This window comes from Nipponia nippon, unplaced genomic scaffold (genome assembly GCF_047370975.1).
Source record: "Nipponia nippon isolate SJK-2023a ecotype South Korea unplaced genomic scaffold, ASM4737097v1 scaffold_12, whole genome shotgun sequence".
Taxonomy (NCBI): domain Eukaryota; kingdom Metazoa; phylum Chordata; class Aves; order Pelecaniformes; family Threskiornithidae; genus Nipponia; species Nipponia nippon.
Genome location: NW_028262313.1, coordinates 4859964 through 4883899, shown reverse-complemented (window position 1 = coordinate 4883899; position 23936 = coordinate 4859964). Strand labels below are relative to the sequence as shown.

Sequence of the window (23936 nt, the reverse complement as noted above, 5' to 3'; positions counted from 1 at the left end):
CCCTCCAAGCACACATGGCCAGATGCTGAGCCCCATCTGCCAAAAGGGCTTCCCCGGCTGCGGCATGGCCCCTGCCATGGAAAGGGTGGCCGCCCTTCCCTGCCGCTGGAAAGACGGGATCATCGGGCATGAACTAGACCCATGTTTTCAACACGCATGGAAAAAAAGTCCCTGACCATTTTAATTGTCTTGGTCCCAGGCACAGGCACACATCTAAAAGGCAATGCTGCCCTCTGTTACGCCTTCAGCTGCTCGCTCAGCACGGCTGTGTACGCAGAACCGGCTGCTCCCATCGCCGCTTGCGGCTTTGAATTAGCCTCAATCAAATGACATGGGATAAAGAAAGCCAAGCTGGCTCCTGCAAGAAGCTGGGCACCTTCAGTTCCTAATGAGCTCAGGAGACTTAGAGAAGGCGTTTTGAATCCAGTAAGGACAAAGTAAGCTACTGTAAATTATTGTAATTAGTTCTTCAAGTTCTAATCTTCATCCACTGCTTTTTCACTATATAAATCATGTATTAACATTTAAATAAAAATCAATATATTCACCTTGTCATTTTGTATTAGTAGCATCCAACTTCATGGATTAAAACTAGATGAAACAGATTTTATTATCAGTTTAGAAGATGAAAACATTTATTTTATTTTGGTATGTTATCTTATTGATGAGTTCAATACGGAAATTTCAAGGCAATCATGAGTCCAATGTAATCATTCTGTATAAAACTGTATGAGAAATATGTTTTAAAATGAAAATGTACTAACAACATATTATCTCCACATGCCCATTTTTAAGGATAGAATTAACAGGAAATAAAGATTATTCCTTATTCATATTAGGCCTGACTCCAACACTGGTAATCACGTTGACTGTTTAATAGCTCCACAAATAACTTTGCTTGTACTCAGTGGAAGTACTTACGTAGGCAAATGCTGCTGGGCCCTGGCAAAAGTGGGAGAATCTGGGCTTCTCTGATTCAAAGGTTTGTTATTAACAAAACCCTCAGTTGCTTAAAACCCACAAAATGGATTCAACCGAACAGTCACACCACTAGTCGGAGAAAGGCACACATGTGATAAAGGAGAATGAAAAAGCTTACTGACGTGTTGATACACAGCTGATAAGGAAAACAAAAACCCGCTTAAAAAAAAACCACTTGCGTTTTAGTCGAAGTCAGAAGCAGCATCTGGTCTCTTTTCTCTCCCAGCGTCAAGAAGATGTTTGCAACGATGCTGGAGATATTTCCAGTTCTAGCCATCCTTACAGGTAAGAATAACAAACCGATCGAAATAGCACTGGGATAAAGGAACTTGTTGAAATAGGGAGCAGGTGAACCTGACTGGCAAGCTAGGAGAACATTCAAGATTTATTTCAGGATGGAATGAAAATCGTGGTTATAATGCTATGCCATTTTTGTGGAAATCAGCAAGCCGACCACTGGCCGGTAAGAGTTTTTTGATCAGGAACAACATTTTAGCTTTGATAAATTAATGCTTTGCTCCAAAGACAGGAAGAGGCAAAGAGCTCTCACGTAGAGCGTTAGGGTCTTTCAAGCGTCTCAAGGTTAGGTTTTCTCCCATTCAGCTTTTGTCTCCCCTTGATAATAGCCCTGAGAAATGCTGCCTCGTTCCCACCCCCACCAAAAAATTTGGGGGGGATGCTTATCTTTAAGCATGCAAATAATCCTTTGGATTTCCCTGAAGTTAAGTGAGGATGTAATACTTTGTGGAGTCTAGGAATTATATGATATATTAAAGATTATATATTATTCATGTTTCAAGGACATTTCATTGTGCTAGGCTTTGTTTTTAATATATACAGAAGCAGACATTTTAAGTCTAATGCTCCATGGAGATGAACAGCCTCTGTATCCGCGAAAGAAAATGGAAGTTAGTTTCCACATTTTCTTTTCAAGATGGAATTATCTGGTTTGGACGCCAGAACAATACTTTCAATAGTTGCTCCTGGTGTTTCAATGTTATCTCTCCCCCCCCATAAACCCCACAGATTTTTGCCTTAGAAATGAAAAGTAAGTCAGTGTTAGTACCAATACTTTTCAAAACAATATGTCTTCTAATTTTAAAGTTCTGGATTTAAGACTAGCAGTGTGTCCATCCCAATGGGCACCACTGACCGGGGGTTTCTGCAGTGGCTAGGAAAAGATCAGCAAATTTGGATTTACTTCATGAGCGTTAAAAACTGCATGGGACTTCAGGGAAAGTGGGCGATTCCCAGTTTGCTGCAATGACTTTCTCTGTAGCAAGGAAGTGGTCTTACTGCAATATTAATGAGTCAAAGACATAGATCAACTATTTTTAAATAGTTATTGTCCAGTTCACGCTAGCTTTTTTCCCTGAGGTACTTCTTACTCACGCACTTTTTTCGTTGAAACCGAAAGGCCTGTATGTACGAAATGGGATTACGAGTTTGAAACCATAAACAGTGAAATAAATGCAAAGCAAAACTCCCATTAACTTCCATGATGAGGGAACAGGCTCTGCGGATCCAGTTCACTCCGTTTTCAGTCAAAAGCTTCGTCTTACAACTAGTGATGGCTTTAAACAGCCTCGCTGGACAATGGAAGTTTGATAGGTTTTGGCTTTGTATTTTTACTAGAGTGAAGCCTATTTCTTCTAAATGTATTTCTTCAAAATATACAGCTTCATGGAAACTAGAATGCTTTGTGGAGTCATTTCTGCTAAAATTAATTTCTTCTGGAAAAGCTTATAACAGCCAGGCTCTGTGGCACTCCTGACTCCAAAACCAGAGAATGATAAAGGAAATGCGTGGAGCAGATGACTGGAAAATGGATGTTTTCAGTAGAATGATACTGCATTGAAAGACCGTAGCTTTAATCCAGCAAAGAGCAGAAAATAAATACATGTAAACCTGGAAGTATTATTGTGGCAAGAAACTATCATCCTCTGACCAACTCTAATTCTTAAAGCTGAGAAGAGTGAAATGAGACATCTAAAATAATACTACACCGCTTTTATATTAGATCTCAGTATGGATTAAGCTACTGTGAACTCACAGGACAAGCAGGACTTGCAGCCAGCACTGGGATCCCCCCTTTCTCCAAGGCAGGTTTGACACATTTAGGTCAGTCTCCAGCCATTTCTGTGAGACTGTCTTCACATATAATGTAAATCTTGCTGTAGTTTAAACCCGCTAGTTCTCATCCTAGCAACCACCAACGTGGAAAGGAGATTATTCCCTTCTTCCTTGCAGTGAGCTTTTACTATTGAAGCCATCAAAGAAGGAAAACAGACCCCGAAGACTTCAGACTCTAGGTTCAGATAGGTTTGCATACTGTAGCAACTGATGAATCTGCAACATTTACATGGTTAAAAATGTCAAAATAGATTATATTTCTCTTCTAAATAATGTTTTCTCTCATAGAGCTGATAATTTGAGCAAAATACTCTTTTGGTATTACTGGAGGTTCTGCTTAAACTCTCAAAAGCAGCACCCAAACACAAGATGCACAGATATTTCATTGAGAAGAATATTTTGTATGTTTTCCTCTGTCATTCATATGTGCAATAAGCCTATGTGAAAATTATTATTATAACATGAAGTTCTCACTTTGCTTGCTTTACATAGAAAACTCCAAAAGACTTATGTTTTCCATCACATTCAAAAGAAATATATTCTCCTTCAGAATCTTTAGACAGTAGCTTTAAAACCGGACTCAGTGATCTAGCCAAACCCTGAAATTCAGACTTATTTTTCTGACAGCTCTAGTTTTGCTGCCGTATGTCACCATTGTTAGTAACTTATATGGAGGACAGAAACAGAGAAATACTGTAAGATGGTGCTTGATTCCTTTCATTAATATGGCTGCGTAGCAAAGACTTTGAGCACAACAGAAAAGGTTGATCAAGTTATCACAGAATTTCTCACAACCCACATAATAAAAGCAGTTCCAAAAAGCTTAGTTTGACATTTCCAGTGTAAAAGCATTGGAAAAGAATAGCTTCTGCATGTAAGCCCTAAGAAAGCTAAACAAAAGCAAAGTAGTTAGCAAAAGAAATGCGGAGAAAGGCTGCTGGGCTCCAGCCTGGGGGAACCTGACAGTGCCACCCAGTCCAAGTCGGAACACAAGAATGAAAGAAGAGACAACACTGTAGGAGATGGTGATCCACGGTAAAGAACATCAGACATCTAAAGGAATAACTGCAAAAGAAGAGGGCAAGAAGGGTGTAAAAGAGGGCCAGAGACAGCTGTGAATGAGAGTGCAAGGTGCAGGAGAGCACTGCGAGTGCAGAAGACAGGTTTGGTTTAGCCACAGGCTCTTAGTGAGAAGACAAGTCTCTGCAAGTGAGAACAAGTACGTTTTTAGGAACTCTGCTTTTTCAGAATATTATTTGTTTTAAGGGCACAGGTATTCTGGGGGATTTATTTGCTTGTTAGCTTTTACCCACTCCCAGCTTGTAATCACTAAAATTTCCACACAAAGCCCAAGGGAAACTGTACTGAAAAGGAGAACGACTAGACACGTCCTACGGGTTTCTTCAATAACGCAGGGAGCAAGGCACTCCCGCACAGCTCCCAGGGTCGGCCGCGGCTGATCTCTCCTCACCACACTTACTGCCCACAGGCCACGTCAGCGGCGTTGTGGTGACCGTCCCCGAGAAGACAGTGAATGTCACTGCAGGTGGAAACGCAACCCTCCTCTGTACATACACCAGTTCTGGACCGCTGGGAAATTTCTTTATTCAGTGGAGCTTTTACAGTGCCAAAGAGAGCCAACTGCATACCGTAAGATATTTATTTATTATTTATATGAAGTTATATTTAAGGTATCCTTAAGTCCTCAATGAATCTTGTTACGTTTGATAGTGTTATCCTCACTACAGACCAGGGAGGCAGGTAACGTTGGTGTTCCTACCCTAAAGACAAGGGACTGGGGTGCAATGAAATTTAGGGGCAGATGCACAAAGTTACCTAGGCTCCTAATTCCTGCTGGCATGCCTGAACTCCTTTAGAAACTTATGAGAAGGTGCAGAAGGGATTCAGATGCTCAAACGACTTGCTCCAAGTCACAGCGGAAGCGTGAAGCAGAGCAAAGACCAGGTGTCCAAAAATCACACAAGCGCTCCAGCCCCTGGACCAGCTCCCTTCTCTCCTGTCTGGCCGATATTTCCTGCCATTGTGAAGGCTGCTTTCCTGGTGAGACGCCCTTGCCTGTAACAACACGTCCCCCATTTAAGGGTCAAATGAGAGCTCCTTGACTCAGCCGCTACGGTTGCTATTAGGCGGCTCAGTAAGAGGAGTGGTGCGCAACGACAGGCTGTCGGTGCAAAGTGAGCAGTATTTTGGCAGGACTCCGTAGAAATTTGTCATAGCAGGAAATCTGCCACAGCAAACTTGCATTGGTATTTTGTGGCATCCCACGGGTGTCTTTGTGGTAGCAGAACAATTATAGATCAAAGGCAAATGCTCCCTGCCCTTCCTGAGACCCGGAGAGGCAGCAGAGGCAAACAGTATCTCCCCCCGGGGGTAGAACCGAGACCGCAGGGGAGGCTGCAGTATCAGCATGGAGACAGCACTGGGACTGGGAAGGACACCAAGTACCAGACAGCTACGTGCTGTAACCACTGCCCCAGCCTCTCATGTGGCTGTAAAGACCTTGCAGAGCAGCCTGGTCTGCCTGGAAGGAGTCAGGGATGGGACCTGTAACTTCCTATATGTACTCACAGAACTGCCCAGACTTCAGGAGCTATCCATTTATCTTACGTTTTGGTGGGGAAATGAATCCATGAATCTCACTCCCAGCATAACATGCAGGGTATGAGTTCCCACCAGCTCAGTCCTGACAGGTGCTGGGCAATCAGCAACACCTTCCTTTGCAAGCAGAAATGCTGATTTAGAAGTGTTCCTGCATCCTTGAAGATGACTGTGATTTTTTTCCCTGCCTTAGTGTCAGGCTTGTGCCTGTTAGACAATCAGTCCCTTTTCTCTCCCATTGTTTTTATCCTGTTGCTAACACTTTTTTTCTAAAAGTTCAGTCCTCCTGCCTGATGTTACACCTGAGAGTTGATGTAGAGATTTGACTTAGAAGAGTGTCACAGTCCACACTGATGATATTCTTCTCATGTTCACCAGTTTCCTAATAATATGTTCATTGCCGATAGAGCCATACCTTCTATTTGGTTTATCAATTATAGCAGAATGAGAGTGTAATTTGCAGAACGTACAGGATGTAACACCTTTGGCATTGAACAGCAAGAGCCAGTATGTAAGAAACAGCGATTTAACCTAAGGCCGAAGTGCTCACCCTCCTGCAGCGTATCATAGCCACGGATAAAGACTAAATACAGTGCTAAGTACAAACACTGGGCCCATCCCAAATTCTGACTGTAGCTGAATGCCAGACCAAGACCTTGCCTGACTAATTGTATGCATAGTTGTTACTCATAATTTGCTTTTTTCAAGGCAAAACTATTTCATTAAATGAAGAATTACGGATGAAAGGGTGGTACTGCAGGTTTCCTAAGTAAGTTGTATATAGTACAATATATTATAATTTTGATCCAGTACGTTACGTCATAAATTTTAATCAGTTGTTCAGGTGGGAAGTACAGGACTGAGACAGGATCAAGCCCATCTTCTCCAGATTTGGTTAGAGTCTCTCTGTTTTACTTGCGCCAAATTTTCCATGTTGCAAGACAATAAATGCAATACATTTTCTGGTCACAACCAAGAGGAAATAAGCAGATTGTAGTTGCAGGTATTTTAGAGGGAGAATCAGACAGTTTCAAGAGATCCAGGACGGGAAAACCATTTGTAAGCTGTGACCAATGATGAGAAAATACCCCCCTGAGGATTATAATCATCAAATACTGTGGGTGGTTCAGAATATGCTCAACAAGACCTAACCGATGTGAGGCTACCAAATGTCAGGGAAACCTTACGGATCGATCCCTTCAGCACGCGCTCTTGGCTTCTGCAGCTCCCACTGCGGGCAATGGGAAAGCCGTGCCGGGAAGGACTGTAAGAAACACTACTGGAAAAATTGCATCTGGTTTTCTCCCTGTCTGAAACTAATTTCACGGTAAATTCACTTTCACACCGCAACACACATGCCTTTGTAATGGATGATTTGCATTTTCATTAAATAAAGTCAACTCAGTCTGGAAGGGCCATGGGTTAGTGACTAATCCCATTCTCCTTGAACACCGAGGTGAAATTTCCTTTCGCTGCAGCGCCGGTTACCCTTGGCTCGCAGGCGCAGCGAGGCTCGGAGGAGACCCCGCGCTCCTCTGAGCCTGCTCATGTGCCTGGAGCGGGCGGGCGTGTGAGGAGCTGCAGGACTGAATGGGCTGCTAAAAGCATTTTAGAAAGAGTAGTGCCCCAGTCCTGCAGGTGAACACACAGCCCATTACTTGACCCTGTATCCTTTCACCACAACACGGCAATTCCTTACCATTTTGAACCCATTCACTATCAAATTGATTGTGTTAATGCAAATGCTGGGAAGAAAGGACTGTGACTGCTTGTGGAAAATATGGTTTAAGAAATTACACAACACAGCTGAACATGAAATTAGATTTTCAACCTCCCTCTGAAGCCACAGCAACACGAGGTTGCTATTTCCATTTCAGGCTGGTGACTTTGCTGAGTTTCAGAAAGGCCTGAGTGCCTGAATGCATACATGTTTTTCTCCGACAAGTTTAAACAAAAAATAATCTCCCTTTCTACAAACCTGGCTTTGCCCTGGTTGCTTGGCAAGTAGCTGAAATTAAGTTTCACGTTTTGTTCCAAGTAGGAAATACATGCATGGCAATAGAGGAGATTGCCAGCTTTGGCTTTCATTGTTTAGATTAAAGAATGCTAAAATGCAAGTCAAAAATACATTTAATATGCTGGTAAGATGACAAAACCAACTGAATTGAAAACATATAGACCAAGCCTTGTGGAATACCAGAACAGTAGCTTGCATTTTAACTGGGATAAAATTATTTAATTTTATGAGATATTTAGATTCTTCTAAAATGTCTGTAATAAACAGACACACAAACACTTCCTTATAAATAGCATATATTTTCCCTGAAAAAGTTTGTTGAAAATTCTGGCTCCATTCAAAATTTGTCATTTTTTTCAGCAACTAAATGGATAACATTTTCAAATTCCATTTTTTAAAGTTGAAAATTTCTGCCAAATATTTTGAAGACCGGAGACTTACTTACAATTTTTTTAAAAAATTGCAGAAAATACATCTTCTTATCCCACCTGCTACAATTTTAAATATTCCTGACATCTTACTAAATGCTAGGTGTCTGGATGACCATGTTATTCACATGGATAGTATATTCACAATAATAAGATTATGCAGAGGGGATGTTCTCCATAACAAATATGGGGGGGAGGGATGTTGATTTTAATAAATAATTTTTATTTACATAATTGAGAATGTGGCCCTTTCTCTCCACAGTGGCAGCAAATAATAGAGCAAACTGTAGGACGTTAGAATTAATTAAGGCAAATTTATGTCATTAAGATGCCTTTTGCTTGAAGCATTAATGAATGCAAGCTTTAAATTACTAGATTTTAGGACATAATATATAATAAGCACAGAGGCCATAGGTACCTTTTTTAAAAAGAATGTCAAGTATTTTACACTGCCACTTACGTTACAGATTTTGCAGTGTTTTGAGATACATAGGCTCAGGCACAGTCCTGTCTGGAGTGAAATCAATAAGACCAGGACTAGTGCCAGTGTTAATTTAATGCCCCAGAGTATTCAGCAACAAGATTTTACCTTGCTTCAAGGTGAGGCAGGGCTGTTCATTAGTTTGCAGACCTGATGCAGATCTGCCTCCCAGCACCGGCTTTGTGAAGCTGGCTGGTGTCTCTTGCTGTTTGTTCTGGTGTTTTCACATCCTGTTCCGCGTTGCCCACCTTACACAATGCTGGCGCAGGTGCTCGAGAGTTAAAAGTCATGGCAGTTACACCGGGGAGGATGAAATACCGCAAACAGGCTGTTCACAGACAGTACGATGAAAAGGGAGGCAGCAAACAGCGGGATGGCAGGTGTTCGCGGTGCTGTTTTGAAGACAGTGCAGCTATATATAGTGTGCGAATATAGATCTTTTTACTAATTGGAGCCTAACTCTGCTCTTTTCCTGAGAAGTTTCTCCAGTGGAAGTCATTCCCTCATTTGAACTAAATAATGTAAATATCAACTCATGGAAAATAGGATGCCATACGTATTTTTAACTTTTTCTTCTTGCCATTTACGCCTTAGCAACGTGTCTTTTGCATGATAATTTAATTTTTAAATAATAACTCCCAGCCAAGGATCTTGAGAACTTTCCAATACTGAGCTATCTCTATTTTACGTATAGACAAACTGAGGCAAACACTACTTATTCAGCTCACCCAGGGCAACAGAGTACATCACAGCCTGGCCTGGTTCATATGGTAAAGTCTCAGCTCCTGCTAAGATCTACACCTTGCTTCATTTCATGCTCTGAGTCACCTGGCTGACCTCGGTGTAAAGCACCTAAGTAAATGTTTGAAAGATTGAAGCCTGCTGTTGACTCTGTGCAGGCGAGGCTACAGCCTTGCAAAGCTAAATACAACTCCTGAACCTCCCCAGGGCCACACCTCGAGCCTCCGGTCCAGGCCACCCACAGTTAAAAGTAAGTGAAATCATCAGAGACACTGTGTGGCTACCCAAGATGTGCCCAGGGCAGAATCCTTCATTGACCTTTAAAATTCATTAGATGAGTAAAGGTCATGAATGACTGTTACTTGTAAGAGAAACTGAATTATCGATAGACTTCTCATAAAAATATTCTCTAAAAAAAAGCGAGCTTGAAATATTTGCAAACAGTGACATTGACACTGCTTTGGTAAAACTACAGTTGGGCAGTTGAGAGGGAAAGAGTGTTAGCGGCACGTAACAGCACGTAACAGCAAGAATATCTTCCATTTATTTTACACATTAGCTTTCACCCTGCCAGAGCCCTGTATTTTTTTCATATCTGTACTACTGCGAAAGTATCGTTTGGCGGATAGGGGCAAGGAGGGTTTCACCTACTGCAAACCATACAGAAGAGGAAGATGGCACTGTTCCCTTAGGAGACGTCTAGTCATGTCCTTACACCCAGCCTTGCAGGCCTGATGAGCCACTTTGCAAAATCTTCACAGGAGCGAGCAGGCTTGTGTCACATTTTTCAGGGACAGGGGACAGGCTGGCAGAGCCCAAGAAAGGAAAGAGATGCAAGAAGAGAAATCTGAGCACAACTGTGTCTGCTCCTCCCACCCTGAGAACCCACCTTCAGATTACCGGCAGTCCCAATGCCAGCACAACTCTGCTGCCCGGCACGAAGCAAGGCACAGGCATGGGCGCTGGGCTACCATGTGAGAGCCGGGGGCCAGCCAGCCCTGGAAGTGTGGGGTTCCCATAAAAACTACCGAAAGAACAAATTCCTCCCTGTGTAGCATGAGCAGCTCCTGAGGACCCATCACACGCTTTCAGCCACAGACAACCGCGATGACGCGCTGCAGAGGCTGTCGGTGCGGCAAGGGACGCTGGCTCGGGGGCAGAGCAGTCCGGTCCAGCCCAGGAGGGGAGATGAGCCTGTGAAAAGCACCTCCTGAAGCAGTACGGGAAAATTTCTTGGAAGGGGCCTCTCTGATACATGAGCATTTCTTTTTGCCTAGAGGTGATTTTTTTTAAATCGAGTTTTATCTAGCACGGAGATGACTGAGCAGGCACTTAAAAGGAATAGCTCCATGGAAAGCAAAGGCAACACCTCCAATGCAGAGGAATGGGGACGCTGTTGTCATGTCCCTGCGGTCAGAGTGACTCCCTGGGTGTCAGTGGGATTACTGTGGACTGCCTGTGGTTGTCTCTGGCACTGGGGTGACAGTCTGCAGGGAGAAGATAAAATAAACTGATACACTGAAGCAGACAATAGTGAGAACACAAAGGAAAGTGGAGACAAGTAGAAAACGATCAGGTTGTAATGGGTGTGTTTGGAGCAAAGATTAGACTTCAATCTTAGTTTGCCTAATTTTAGGTAAAATTTAGAAATAAGATTGTATTGCATCTCACTGTTGACAAGGGCTTGAAACATCTTCTGCAAAATCTGCTGAAGACGAGGCACCCTGCCCTTGTGAACAGCGCTGGCGGTACTGATGGGGAGCCGTGTAGAGAACAGGCTCTTTGATTTTGGGGGAGCATTTAAAGTCTCATTTAACTCTCAGATCAGCACATTTTTACTCAAATACAGCGTTCCCCGTGTCACGGTATTCTGAGTATGGATGAAAAGTCAGTCAGTCATTGTCAAAAGATGGTGTATGTGACAGATGCACGGGGAAGATGTAGCTGGAGATACAAGGTAAGAAAAAAATACCCACAATCTTAAGGGGAAAAAAGAGCTAAATAGCTTCTTCTAGATTTGTGCTACTGTGAGACCTGTAATCATGTTCTTGATTAAAATCTTAAAACCAGCACATGACTGAGATAAGCTGAATCAGATGCATCACTCAGAGTTTCTAACTCGCCCTGTTTTTTATTGCATTTTTCTCTATCAAAATTATTTTGGATGTAGCTGTTGTTTTTTTCCCACAGCTATTCTAGGTGGCTGAACCAGCACCTTCAGGAATATTCTACCCAAGGGGTATCTGAAGGGCTTGTCCACACACCAGGAGCCTCTGGGCTGAATATGAGCAAGTCTGGATAGCCCAAATCTAGGGCTACATATTTACATAGCGAAAAAAAAAAACCATCCTGGATCTCCTTTCTAGAATAGAACAACATTTTGAGATGTGATGGATACAGAGGGACACTAAGCTGCCTGCTGAACTGGCTTTCTCTCAGCCGTCAGCTCAACGTCCCAGCCATAACCTGTTCCAAACTCTCTTTGACTGCAGTGGGGCTCCTGTCTCACCATGAAGTACGGGGTACAACCCAATGCAAATTGAGGTCTAATAATAACTGCTGAAGAGCAGTTACACCAAATGCACTGAGAAAACATATTTGTGCTTGATGCACTGGAGAAGTTATTCACTAATAGTTCAGCCACAAGAATGACACTGTGAGAACATGAAAGAGCTGCTCCTCAAAAGTATTTTGCACCAGTTAAAGCTGCTGAATGATTAATCCTCTAAAGGCTTTTGACTCCATCCCTTTCTTCTTCTACCAATGCGCAATTGTGACAAGACGCTTCTAGTCATTATTAACATCCTCAATTACCCATGCAAAAATCCCAGTAATGCAGGACATAATATCCCTACTACAGTCTGGCAGATCAGAGTTTTGACAAAAATGTGTGAAAAGGGGCTGTGGATGAAAAAAGGCATTTGGGGCCAGACTCAGTCACATGGCACACGTCAAAGAAACCCATGCCCGCGTGAGCATTTCCCTTCTTATCTAGCCGAGTTCAGAATCTGAGCCTTGGGCTTTAATTAACACTTCGAGTGTGCGCCATTTGTTCTCTAATTAGATGGTAAGACGCTTAAGGGAGTGATGAACACTTTTTTCCCTTGTTGTTATTTTATAAATTCTGTCTGTACTCAGAATTCAAAAAGAGATCATGATCTCAAACCCGTAAAGCTGTTAATATCCTCCTTTGCATTTATCGATGAGAAAGAGACTTCAACGGTTCTTTTTCTAGTAGCTTGAGAAAATGTCAAACAGAAAATGATAAAACAACCCAACGACGGGGCCCTCTGAACGCCTGAGCTTTACAGCTCTCCAGGGGGAGACTGTGAATCAGATGCTGAATACATCAGCCTACAGAAACCTCATCGAACAGGATGCTATAGCTTTGCATCTGCTGGCGGGGGAAAGTGAGAAGGGGCTGGGGGAGGGAAGACAGGTACTGGAAAGGAAGTCATGTCCTGAAACTGGCCCCAGTCGGAAATGAAGATTACCGTGGGACATTCTGTAACACATCTTCAAGTACATCTCATCTTCCAATTTTGATATCCCCATGTACTAGGCGTGTACAGCAATGTGACGCAATGACACCAGGAGATGGAGGGTGGGAGGAATATTGACCTGGAAATTATGAATGAGTCCATCCAAAGACATTTGAAAGACACACATTTATGCAAATTCTAGTATGTATTTGTCCTGCCCCAAGAAGAAAGGAAGCATATGGAGGCATGTTTCTTCTTCTAATTTACTGCTTTTTCACACACAACCTCCACCTCCTAAGGAAGATCTTTCTATAGAAGTTGTATAAAGAAAACTTGTAGGTGGGTTCCTCACTCTCTGCCAAACATCTGGCAGCCTTTGAAAATCCTCAACTCAGCATCAGCTTTGCCAACTGCTTCCTCTGCAGGCAAATACTTTCCTCACCATCACACTAGAAGAGGAGCAGCCTTCCCACAAGTTAGGCTAAAGGAGAAGATAAGGACATGTGATTTCATGTACCAGATCCTTCAGAACTGGGGACGCAAATAATCTTGTCTCCAGCATCTGGAGTGCACTGAGATTACCAAGATTTTCCTCCAAACGAGTATGATCATTCCCGATTCCCTGTTCTGTTTGTAACCCAGCTCCCCCAAACAGGTACACAAATAATTGACTCAACTGCCTTGGAAGTCTGTGAGCCCAAATCCTTTTCTTGGTTGCAGCAGAAACCGTGAGTGTGGAAATGCAGAGTAACTATACCACGGCCTTAGAGGGCCGAGGAGGATGGCTGCTGCCATTAGCGGCTTTAGGCACTGCCTGGCCCACAGGCTGAATAACCAACTAAGCTGCAATCCTTTCTAAGGTCAGGGAGACGTCTTCTGGGTAACTTAGCTATTTTGCAGAAACTGTTTTTTCAGATTGTGGAGTTATTAGGAACAACATTTTTAGGAGTGATAATCTCCGCTCTTTTTTCTGTCAGTTGTTTGATTAGTCATCCCAGGCAGCTGCTCCCATGAAATGTGAAAAGGCACCATTATATAAAAACTTGCATGAGCAAACTAGCTGGTAATGAGAAGCAGCGACCATCACTGCATCCTCAATATTGTTTTTACACTGGTAAATCATCGATTTCGCTAGAGCTGCTCGTGATTTGCTTGAGGACATAAAAAGTTTACTTTTTCAAGAGAAGCACAGCAGATTTCTTTCCTATTTTTTTACATTCAAGATGTTGCACTTTAAATATATTTATCACATCAAATTAAAAAGGCTTCCAGGAAAAGTCTATCATTGACTAAATTTACAGTTTTCTCATACAGGCATTTTAGGGACATTTTAGGTAAAATGGAAAGAAATGTCAATGAGATGTATGTCTGTAGGAGGGAACATTAGCTGTCAGTTGCCCAAAAATAAAGTCTTCTGTATCTTCAATAGAAAACAAGTTTTTTACTTTTGAAACGGAATAGAAACACTTTTGCAAAGATTTTCATTTCAGCACAAGCACAAGGCACAAACCTGAGCTTTTCAAGGACAGCATGAAAACACTTTGAACAAGGGGTTAAAATACCCATTTTGAGTGTATTGTTTAAAACGGGCTATGAATTCACAGCCAATTAACTGAAACATGTTTCTCTTAAATGAAATTTCCTGTGTACACAATCCCATCATACCTCTGGGACAAGATACACGCTCAGTAATTAATCACAACATTACTCAGCCTTTTTTGGTGTTTACCACCTTCCTTCAGGCAATAAACTCCAGAGCTAGTGGGATAAGCGTCATATAGGAGCAGAACAGAGCACAGGCAGGAGCCTGTGAATGCATTTCCTGAAGATGTTCCTCTGCCTTTCTGTTCATAGTTGAAAAAACCAACCCAGAAAGATTCTGTTTAAATCCATGAAGAGAACAAATATTCTCTGCTGTGTTGACACCTGCCTCAGATTTAACAGCGTACACAAAATATTTTCTCTGCATGCGTTCAGGCTGGAAGAGAGAACACAGGGGATTAATTTTTCAGTGTATGAGGGCTTAGACACATAATTCACTCTGACTTCAGACCAGATATACCGAGGAGCGCTTGCTCCTCTATAATCTTTACTGGTGTGCCCTAACTGCATTTAAGACTCGTTGTAGTGCCAGTCCTGTTTCCCAAGAACATGTGTTATAGCTAAGCTAGCACTCAGTGGGCAGCTTCTGCTACGGTTTACTCTCCCATAAATCCCAGATCACTCTGAGGTAGACCGAGTAGAATTTAGCCCCTTTTTTCAGTAATCAGGCCTTTTAGTAGGATATAATGGGCCTGCCTCTCCTCTCATGCTGCTGCAAGTCACGCATTACTTCATTTAAGTCATCCTACAACTTAATTTCACATTAGTGCGAAGAGCTGATGGAGGCTCTTTCCCTACCCCACTCAAACAGATGCAATCGATCGAGAGGAGATGCAAATCCAGCCCATCACTGCTGAGATCTATACAGGAACGTCAGCTTAAGAGAAGCATGAAGTCAGAAGTCACAGTTCTTGTAACTTCGGACTCTTGCAAGGAACAGAGTATAACACTCTGTTGTTGCTGATACTTGGATAAATGTAGAATGAGACAAGTGTGGCCAGTGTGGTTTTGTAATTACAGGTAGATCAGTTTTTTGATGAGAGACGTGCTTAAACCAAACTCCCTATTTTGAACACTCTCCTTCCTTGGGGAATACGAGGGTGTACATCCAGACTCTAGTTTTGCAATAGAGGTCCATCTCTACACACTTGCAAAGCGTAAAATCAGTTTACAAACTGATGGCATTGCATGCAAACAATGGAATCTGGAGAGTCTCTCCAGCTGTTCAGCAGGCTTTCTAACCTAGTCTGCCACCGTGCTAACACTGGACCTCTTATGCTTCCTCACTGCAACACCAGTTTTCCACATGTCGGCAATGAAGTAGTGTAGCTTTTGTATTCAGGGCCCTGCATCAATTGTACCTGGTGTTTGTAATCCTGGGGCAGGGAAAGATAAAGTCTGGCTGGGAATCAGGCAAAATTGCACTTGAGATGGGGCCAAGCTGCAGTACCGGAGCTGCTGGTGCTGTGCAGTTTGGGTTCTGACCTTCATTTCAAAGCCTTATCACATAAAGCAGCTGTGCTCTGGCAGTTTTGGGGTGTAGCTTGCCTTAAGCTAATAAAGGCTTTCAGATAACGTTGCTTAAAGACTTCAGTCAACACCGTATCAGGGTGGATAAACAGAATTAAGAATAAATATCAGTTGATCTGCAAAGTAAAGCAAAGTATACTTCTTGCCTGGGGATCTGCAGCGTCCTTAAAGGCAGGGAACTTTGACCAAAAGGAAATTTTGATACTGGTCAAGTGTGAATGGCATTTCACAGGAGTTTGTGAAGCTTTTTCCTATAAGCATTTTCCAGCTATTCCCATTAAAAAACATGCTGTCAGTCCAACTTCAATAAATACATTTACACTGCTGACTCTGGAATACTGTCAGTAGGAACAATGTTAGATCTATTTGGGTCCCAACCTGTAATTCTATATGGTTACCTCTTATCAGTTTAAAAAAAATGACAGAGTATGCTGGAACTGTTCACTTTGCCTAGACAAGGGAGTTTGTGAATGTAGACACCAGGGAATATACTGCCTATCCCAAATACTATTACTTTTACACAACACTATCATTAACATCTGAGAAAAATAATTAACATTCCATAGTTTTCCACATTAGCTTTATTCCTTCAGATCTTGGTTTCACAGCGGAGCTAGACTGGACAGAGCCCATGTACTCCTTGAGAACTATTATATTTACCCCAGAGCAGATGAGACACTGCAGTTTCTAAACAGACTCAAGGCCCAAGTCTCAGACTACCAACAAGGCTCCACAACAAACACAATTCTACTTCTCCTTTCAGCCAACAGACAACAGGTTTGGGCTTACAAGCTTATGAGGCCAATTCTACTCCCACAGTGTTGTTAAGTACAATTGATGCTGCTGAAGTCAGGGAAATCAGTCAATGTTAAACAGCAAATTTTTAGTTGGGAGGAAATGTTGCATTCCTTAGAGACATTTATCCTTACTATGTCTATAATTCTGCAAAACTTTTTTTACTATTTAGTCAAAGGGGAATCTCTTGATCCCAAATAGGTGCCCCTCCAAGCACTGGGGCCAACAGCTATTCTTGCCTTCCACCTATGGTATAAACTCAGAAAAACAAGATAGTCCGTGACACTGGCTCTGACCCTGATTACACAAACAAGGAGAACAGCATGGTTGCTCTAACTGCATGTGTGATGGTTCTGCTGGTGTTCTTGTACTGCATTTTTACAGCTTCCAAATTTACCGCCAACAGATCAGGTGCCTTGTTTGCTTAGACCTATGTCTTGTGGATTCGTTTCAGCTCTCTGTTTGCTAGCTTCTTTATTTGGAAAGCTCTGCAGCCATCCACTTTTTGCAATGACAGGTCCATTCTTGTCACAATCTTCTACTGAGACACTTACTTATTAATAACGTCACAAATTATCAGTGCTGCAATTAGTACCACTATTCATTGTGCATGACTTTTAGCATTTTTTCACAGAATTGTCATATGATGGTCAATGGTCTCACCTTTGTTTTCGCAAATGCATCAGCCTGTGACTGGAGTATCCACAAAGAACTAGCTACTGTCCATTTACACAATTAAAAAATCCCATTTCTGAAAAGCTTGTCTTTTAAGAACCACTAGAAATATATATTCAAATGTACCAAGTTTTCATCTCTGCTTTCTCGGGAGAGGGGGCAAGAAAGGGGGTGACATTGCTTGGCTTAATCAGAAATCATCTATATTCCAATTACGAGTACTAAACAAAGCGGCAGTAAGACATCTTGTTATTAAACTAACAATTGATTCTTTATCATAGATCTATTATTATTCAGAAGGCCAGTCTTACTCCTATGGAGAGTTTAAGAACAGGATAACAGCTGCAACAAGTCCAGGGAATGCATCAATAACAATCTCCAACATGCAGCCCTCAGACACTGGTTCCTACACCTGTGAAGTTTTCAGCCCACAGGGTGACGCCGGACAGAGTCAAAAGTCTGTGATTGTCAGTGTGCTGGGTAAGCGCCTTACCTCTCTATTGCTGTATTGTAGTTTTCTTCCCTTATTATGAAACACTGAATTCACGGCTCAAAATACGTAGGACCAGAGGGAATAACAGAACTGTGATAAACAAGGCCCATGATGCAGAGAAAGGGCTGACTGATGCACTGAGAGATTTTTTCCAAGGGCTCTGGAGGCAGGCAGAGCCTGGGGTGCCCTCTAGCTTCCAGACAAAGCAGACCCGATACCACTCGGCAGCTACCCTTGCCTGGCCTACAGTAACATCTCATTCTCCCATGAGCAGCCTTCAGATTCACTTTGTGCTCTCAAAAAGCTACCTAAGGTAAGCGGGTAGCTGGAATTACCCAGCTTCACTACATTTTTCATGTTGGAGAACAAAGTGATACTAATTTTGGTTAAAATAAAAATCCCTTTTAGCTGGGAGTGACAACTTCTCTCTGAAGCCATTACTTTCAGGATAATCCAGCCCCAGCAAAGACCAAAATTTTACTAATTTTACCTAATGCTGGTCATAGTGACTTGTGTAAATCTAGGAAGAGGCAGCAGTACAGCCCAAGGGTTCTGGCTCACCCCATTCCCAGAAACTCTAGAAACTCAGTATCTGTTGAATGGAAGTAGTATGTTGTCTATTTTGGATGGAAGAAAGCAATAGTTCAACCACAAACAGGCAGGACAGAAGCGATGAAAAGCAGTGGAATGAGGTACTTTACTTTCTAATAAGATAAAAGTTTGTACTAACCCCATCTAATAATTGCTTTTATATTGAGACTTCATACCTGGTCAGAGTGACAAATCAAAGTCATATGAGAACGTGATTCCAACATCGTTTGCCTATCTGCTAGGGATAAGACATTTGTAAACTCAGTCCCTGAAAAATCAAAGTACTACTGCTAATTCTCATCTAAAATTCCCCAAACAAATAGGAAATCTTGGAGCAGTTGAGTAAGAGATTGTACTTTTCACATGAAAACCTAGGAAGGTGGTTCATCTAGGCACACAAAATTGGGCTGTGTTCATTGCTGATATAACAATGACAACATATGCTGATACAGAACGACAACAGCATATCTATAGGTTGGAAATGAAAAATAATAGGTGTAAGTGAAGACAGAATCTTCGCCTGTGTGCAAAGTGAGGAAATGCTATCAAAACAGATATATTTTTTAACAGAAGTGTAGTTAATTTATTTCCTCCATAGAAGTATCAGGCCTTGACCTTCTCCCTTTATGTGGAAAAGTTCTTGCTGTGTCCCTAAAGAAAGGGAGGCTGCTATGTGGCAGAATGGTGTATGATGAATAGTGATTGCCCCATTATAATTAATCGATAGTCTTCATCTCAACACCTCCAAAATAATATTTAGTATGCAAATGGAAAAAAAGATAATAAAAATGTATCCTAGGCCACGTACATATATTTAATATTACCCAAATTTAATATTACTCAAATCTTTACGGGAGAGCCTTTGGTCAGATCCATAAACAAGACTCTGCTCTCAGATGGAAATCTGTAGCTGGGGTTCAATTCTTGGCTTATAGCCGCGCAGTACCAGAACTCGAGGTGGATGCTTGCAGCCCCGGGTATGTACTCACGATGTGTCTGTTCTCCTCATTGTTATTTTACAGTCAAACCGTCAAAACCTTTCTGCAAAATAGAAGGAACGCCTGAAAAAGGCCATCTAATCTACCTCTTATGCAAATGTGACGAAGGATTGCCTCGCCCTACCTACCACTGGTACAAAGTAGATGAGAATAGCCTCAAGCCTGTGACTGAACAACTTAGTACGTAACTACAGGACTGCCATACCGTGTTCAAGATCTGGAATTCCATAGTACCAGCCATTTCAAACACTGTGTATCACATAGGGTAGTTAAAACTTATCCTCCTCTCCTGACGGTCAGTGTCACAAAATCGTATTTTTACTTATTCAAGTCAACTGACAGCTGTCACAAACAGGATGTTTTTTCTATTTGTTTCAATAAAAATTGTGTGGCATGTTAAAGTCTTGTCTATGCCATTACTTTAAATTGTTGAAATGGGAGAAACGTTTATGCTTTTACATCTCCCTTCCCTTGGAATTTTGAGGGAGCTTATGCTCAAAGTAAGCTCAGTCAATTTGTCATTCAGGTGCTAAGACCTCCATCCTGAAAATCTTCAGTACCTGTTCCATTTTCATTTGTGAAGTTACACTGACAATAGTATCAATGTGGGTAAAACATCAGACAGACAAACTGATTTGCAGAGTAGGGGCCTACTTCTCATGTTCTAATGCTCTCCTGCAGAATCCACTGTAGTAATTTTCAAGGAAGGTAAACGGTTTTTATTTAAAGAATATAAAAAACCCCAAATGAATGAACCCCGATTCTAATCTCTGAATAGCTCTCACTATTACCAACTAAAGAAAATGGTTTGCCTCTACAGTATCCAACAGGTAATCTGTACCCGCTCTCTCTTTGTCACAGATCCAAACACTGGCATTCTTTACATTGGCAATCTCACCACCTTTGAAACTGGGTATTACCGGTGCATAGCCAGCAACGTCCTGGGGAACAGCACCTGTGAGCTCGACCTAACTGCAAAACGTAAGTTTAATGCATGAAAGTAATCACATATTTGACGGATGACATGCACAGTTTGCAGGAAAATGCTGTAACAACCTTAAAGAATACATTTTTTTTCAAGTAAGAACAGAAGAGGCTTTGGAGAGCTCCGGAGTTTTCATCCAGGCATGCCCAGAGTTTACACTGACCTAGACGACTGATTTAACATCTCCAGCTTCATTTCCCACTGGGAACAGGAGCTGAGCCTGGCTCTGACTGCAGAGCCTTTACTGACAACGGACAGACATGGAGTTTAGAGCAATTTCTTCCAGCCAACAGTCCGACTGAGGTCCTCTTGCCCCGGAATTTACAGCCGTCACTGAAATGTGGTAGTACAAGGACTGGGGCACTGTAGATGTGACCACTAGCTAAAAATACTGCAGTCATGGAAAAATACCTTATCCTGACTGCCCTCAAGCCGTGGTCAACCACATCCACATGCAGATTTTTCATGTAACCAGTAACGTTCAACAAGAGCCAAGCATATGTTGTATAACCAGCCACGAGAGATGTCCCTGAAATGGTCATTCTACTCGGTGGTCTATAAAATGAAAATCACAGGTCAGAGCTAGAAGCTGTACTGAAGTGGAAACAGAATGTTTTGGGGGCTCCCAAATCATCAGAGCATACATTTTACATCTCAACTGAAAGACAGAGATAAAGGCAACCTGAATTTCAGAATTTGTTTGCAAGGACTGAAGAGCAAAGGCTTTCAACTACTGCCAGTGTTAACAGCCTAATGGTTCCCTTAGCCAGGCATAAACCCAGGGTTTGTTGGGGTAGGGAGCTAACCAACAAGAAAGGAGGCAATAAAGGTCATAAGAGCACAGTTCTCTCTTTCCTACAGAGTCTTTGGCCTCCCTCCTGGAAATACAGCTGTCAGTCAGTTTTTTAGTTCTTTGAATCCAATGCCTTCTTTCTGCTAAAGGCTCCTCCACTAAATTTCCTTGAGATTTTGCTATAATAATACCTTTTAAAAAGTCAAGTACTCTTTTTTTCTTTCCAGATTCAGACGGTGGTATTGTTGCTGGAGCTTTGATTGGAGCAATTGTGGCAGCTGCGATCATTTGCATTATCGTCTGGGTCTTAACCAAGAAGGCAAAGAATAAGAGGTCACCACGAAATGAGATGCAGTAAGAGTTTCTGTTTGCTTCATTTTAAGACAATTATTTCTGTAAAGCACTGCTGATAATCCAGAACTAAAGTAAAATGCAATTACTCTAAACATTTTTTGAAGGGTAAATAATACAGGTTTTGAGAAAACTTCCAGAGTGAGAATATTTGCTTTTGTGTGACTTTTAAACTGTTGCTCTTGTAACAGAAGTTGCCATTACCTCCTTCCCTATGTTTACAGGCAGCTACCACGTAGCAGTATCTAAAATAGTAAAGTAAATGTTTTTTTTAAACAACACAAACTAGAAGTGGCAAGTTGGAAAAAACAGTTTTTAATATTTAAAAGTTAATGGTGACTGTTAATGGCAGGTGGAGGAAGTAAAGAAAGAAATAGCAGCTAAGGGTTGCCTCAGCAAATTTACTGGGATCGTACGTTACTGGATTTAAACAGAGAGGGCTCAGTTCAGTGCTATTTAAAATCACTGGACACACGCTTGGGATACTCCAAGGTATCTCAAATGGCAGGAGACACAAGGTTTAGGCAACAGAATGGAGCCCAGGATGTCCATATTGATCCTGCTCTGGCAATTTCTTTTCCTCTGTGCATCGGTTGCTCATTTTTCCCTTAAATTGCCAAATCTTCAGAATAGGGATAATCTCATATGCTATACAGATTGTATTTAGCCCCATGATGTTAAATGCTAAATGAATACATGCAGCTGAGGCCAGAAAAAAATATTATGTCATCTGGACACTTGCCTGTAGCACAGGTCTAAGACTTCCTGATACGGAGTTCTGCTAATCCAGCCCCGTGGCCAGTCACTCATGCACCTGATGTCTGCTTTCAGCTGATGTAGCATTAACATCTAATTTTGTGCTCGGATCCTAATAAGTCTTACTACATGGAATTAATCCACTAGCATCTGATATTTTTTATATGTGAAAGTGCATAAATATCAGGAGTTAGTTTATTATTGTTTTGGTAAGATAAATGGAATTCATACCTGTTACTAAAAATATTTTTCTAGATTTCAGCCTTTTCATAGCTCTTTTCTGACTGCACTCTATTTTTAACATGCTTGAATGGGACACTGGATCTCAGAAAGCTCACACCAAGCAGTGTGTTTTGCTACCGCTTCTCAGACACTGTTTGCCAGCGCTCAGTTTCCCATTCTGCTTTCCTGGCCTAGCATCTAAACATACTAAAATCCATTTTATTCTAATGGGATCACTTAAACCAGTGATGCAGATCAGTATTATTATCTCACACTTTTGTCACTCTTTCTGTCTTAGCAGCAGTGATGTTGTAGCCTTTTCAGGTGCTCTTGGACAGAATCATAATAATAAGGGGGTTACTGTTTAGACAACAAAACTACAAAGACTCATTCTTTTGAAAGACTCTAGTGTAGATGGGATTTCAACACATGAAATCACAATCCTCATCCTGTCTTCCTGCAGAGAAATGGCTCAGAAACAATCCAATGCAGAGTATGCTCAGGTACCTAATGAAGAAAACATTCCTGTGACCACAGTTCCACCAAGCAATGCGACAAATGAATACGCTAGTGTTGATGGAACGGCAGCCTCTGGAACACCTGAGAACGATGAGAAGCAAGAAGCAGAAAAAGAAGAAATAGCCTAGAGTTTTAACAGAGTTTTCCTTGTCAGCTTTGAACCCCTTTATGCAAAAATTGTTGTCATTGAATTAACGTAGAAGCATGACTAAAACTTAAACGGGCATTTGTATTGTGAACCACTGGGCTAGAGATTGAAAAAGGTCTGTTACACATGCACTTTGTGAATAGCAGAAGATTTGGCCTTTAAAGTTAACCATATTTCATTTATTATCTAGTTATACATAAATATAAGTATAAAAAGACTATCATCCACATTTATCCAACCTATTTTGCAAAACTAAGTAGGAAATGGGCTGAAGCATTTGATAAAGTAAGAGCTTTCCAGTCAACTATCAGTAATGCTGTGGGTATCCACACAGTTCTGAACCACAGCAGTCTTCTCCAGAAACAGCGTTGGCCAACGCCGTGTTTCCTGTGCACCAAGAACAATCATCATGGCCAATACACTGCAGTGATCTGATTTTGCACGTCAGAAGTAAAAAGAAGTTTCATCAATGTCATCAGAGTGCAGAAACTGATGTTAAGACCTGGACTAATGAAATCTTGTGTGTCTGAATTCCACTTAAAGCTAAAAAAAAGATCCTGGAAACTTTTACCCTGTTGCTGCCTGACGTGGAATAC

The 23936-nt window shown here is 41.7% G+C and overlaps 2 protein-coding genes across 6 annotated transcripts in view; one reads left to right on the top strand and one right to left on the bottom strand.

Moving 5' to 3' along the window:
- PSMD10 (proteasome 26S subunit, non-ATPase 10) overlaps positions 1-23936 on the bottom strand; it is a 60880-nt gene that overhangs the window by 29726 nt on the left and 7218 nt on the right. Inside the window, exon 6 of one of the 5 annotated variants that reach the window (XM_087748489.1) lies at positions 14606-14860. The exons of the other annotated variants lie outside the window; for them this stretch is intronic. Within the exon in view, the coding sequence (XP_087604615.1) occupies positions 14621-14860 (240 nt within the window). The 3' untranslated portion in view covers positions 14606-14620. Of the gene's footprint in view, positions 1-14605; positions 14861-23936 lie in introns of those variants that run through there. 5 annotated transcript variants of the gene reach the window in all.
- On the top strand, positions 709-23407 carry VSIG1 (V-set and immunoglobulin domain containing 1). Its single transcript, XM_087748485.1, has 8 exons — positions 709-1266; positions 4604-4764; positions 11250-11357; positions 17766-17964; positions 19591-19746; positions 20428-20547; positions 21572-21698; positions 23137-23407. The coding sequence occupies exons 1-8, from the start codon at positions 1218-1220 to the stop codon at positions 23318-23320; spliced, it is 1104 nt and encodes a 367-aa protein (XP_087604611.1). The 5' UTR covers positions 709-1217; the 3' UTR covers positions 23321-23407.

Bases quoted from the DNA above. Each gene is read 5' to 3' on its own strand.
- VSIG1 (XM_087748485.1), top strand. From the start codon at position 1,218: ATGTTTGCAACGATGCTGGAGATATTTCCAGTTCTAGCCATCCTTACA. The intron at 19,747-20,427 runs GTACGTAACTAC...TCTTTGTCACAG, and splicing joins GCCTGTGACTGAACAACTTA to ATCCAAACACTGGCATTCTT. The intron at 21,699-23,136 runs GTAAGAGTTTCT...GTCTTCCTGCAG, and splicing joins TCACCACGAAATGAGATGCA to AGAAATGGCTCAGAAACAAT.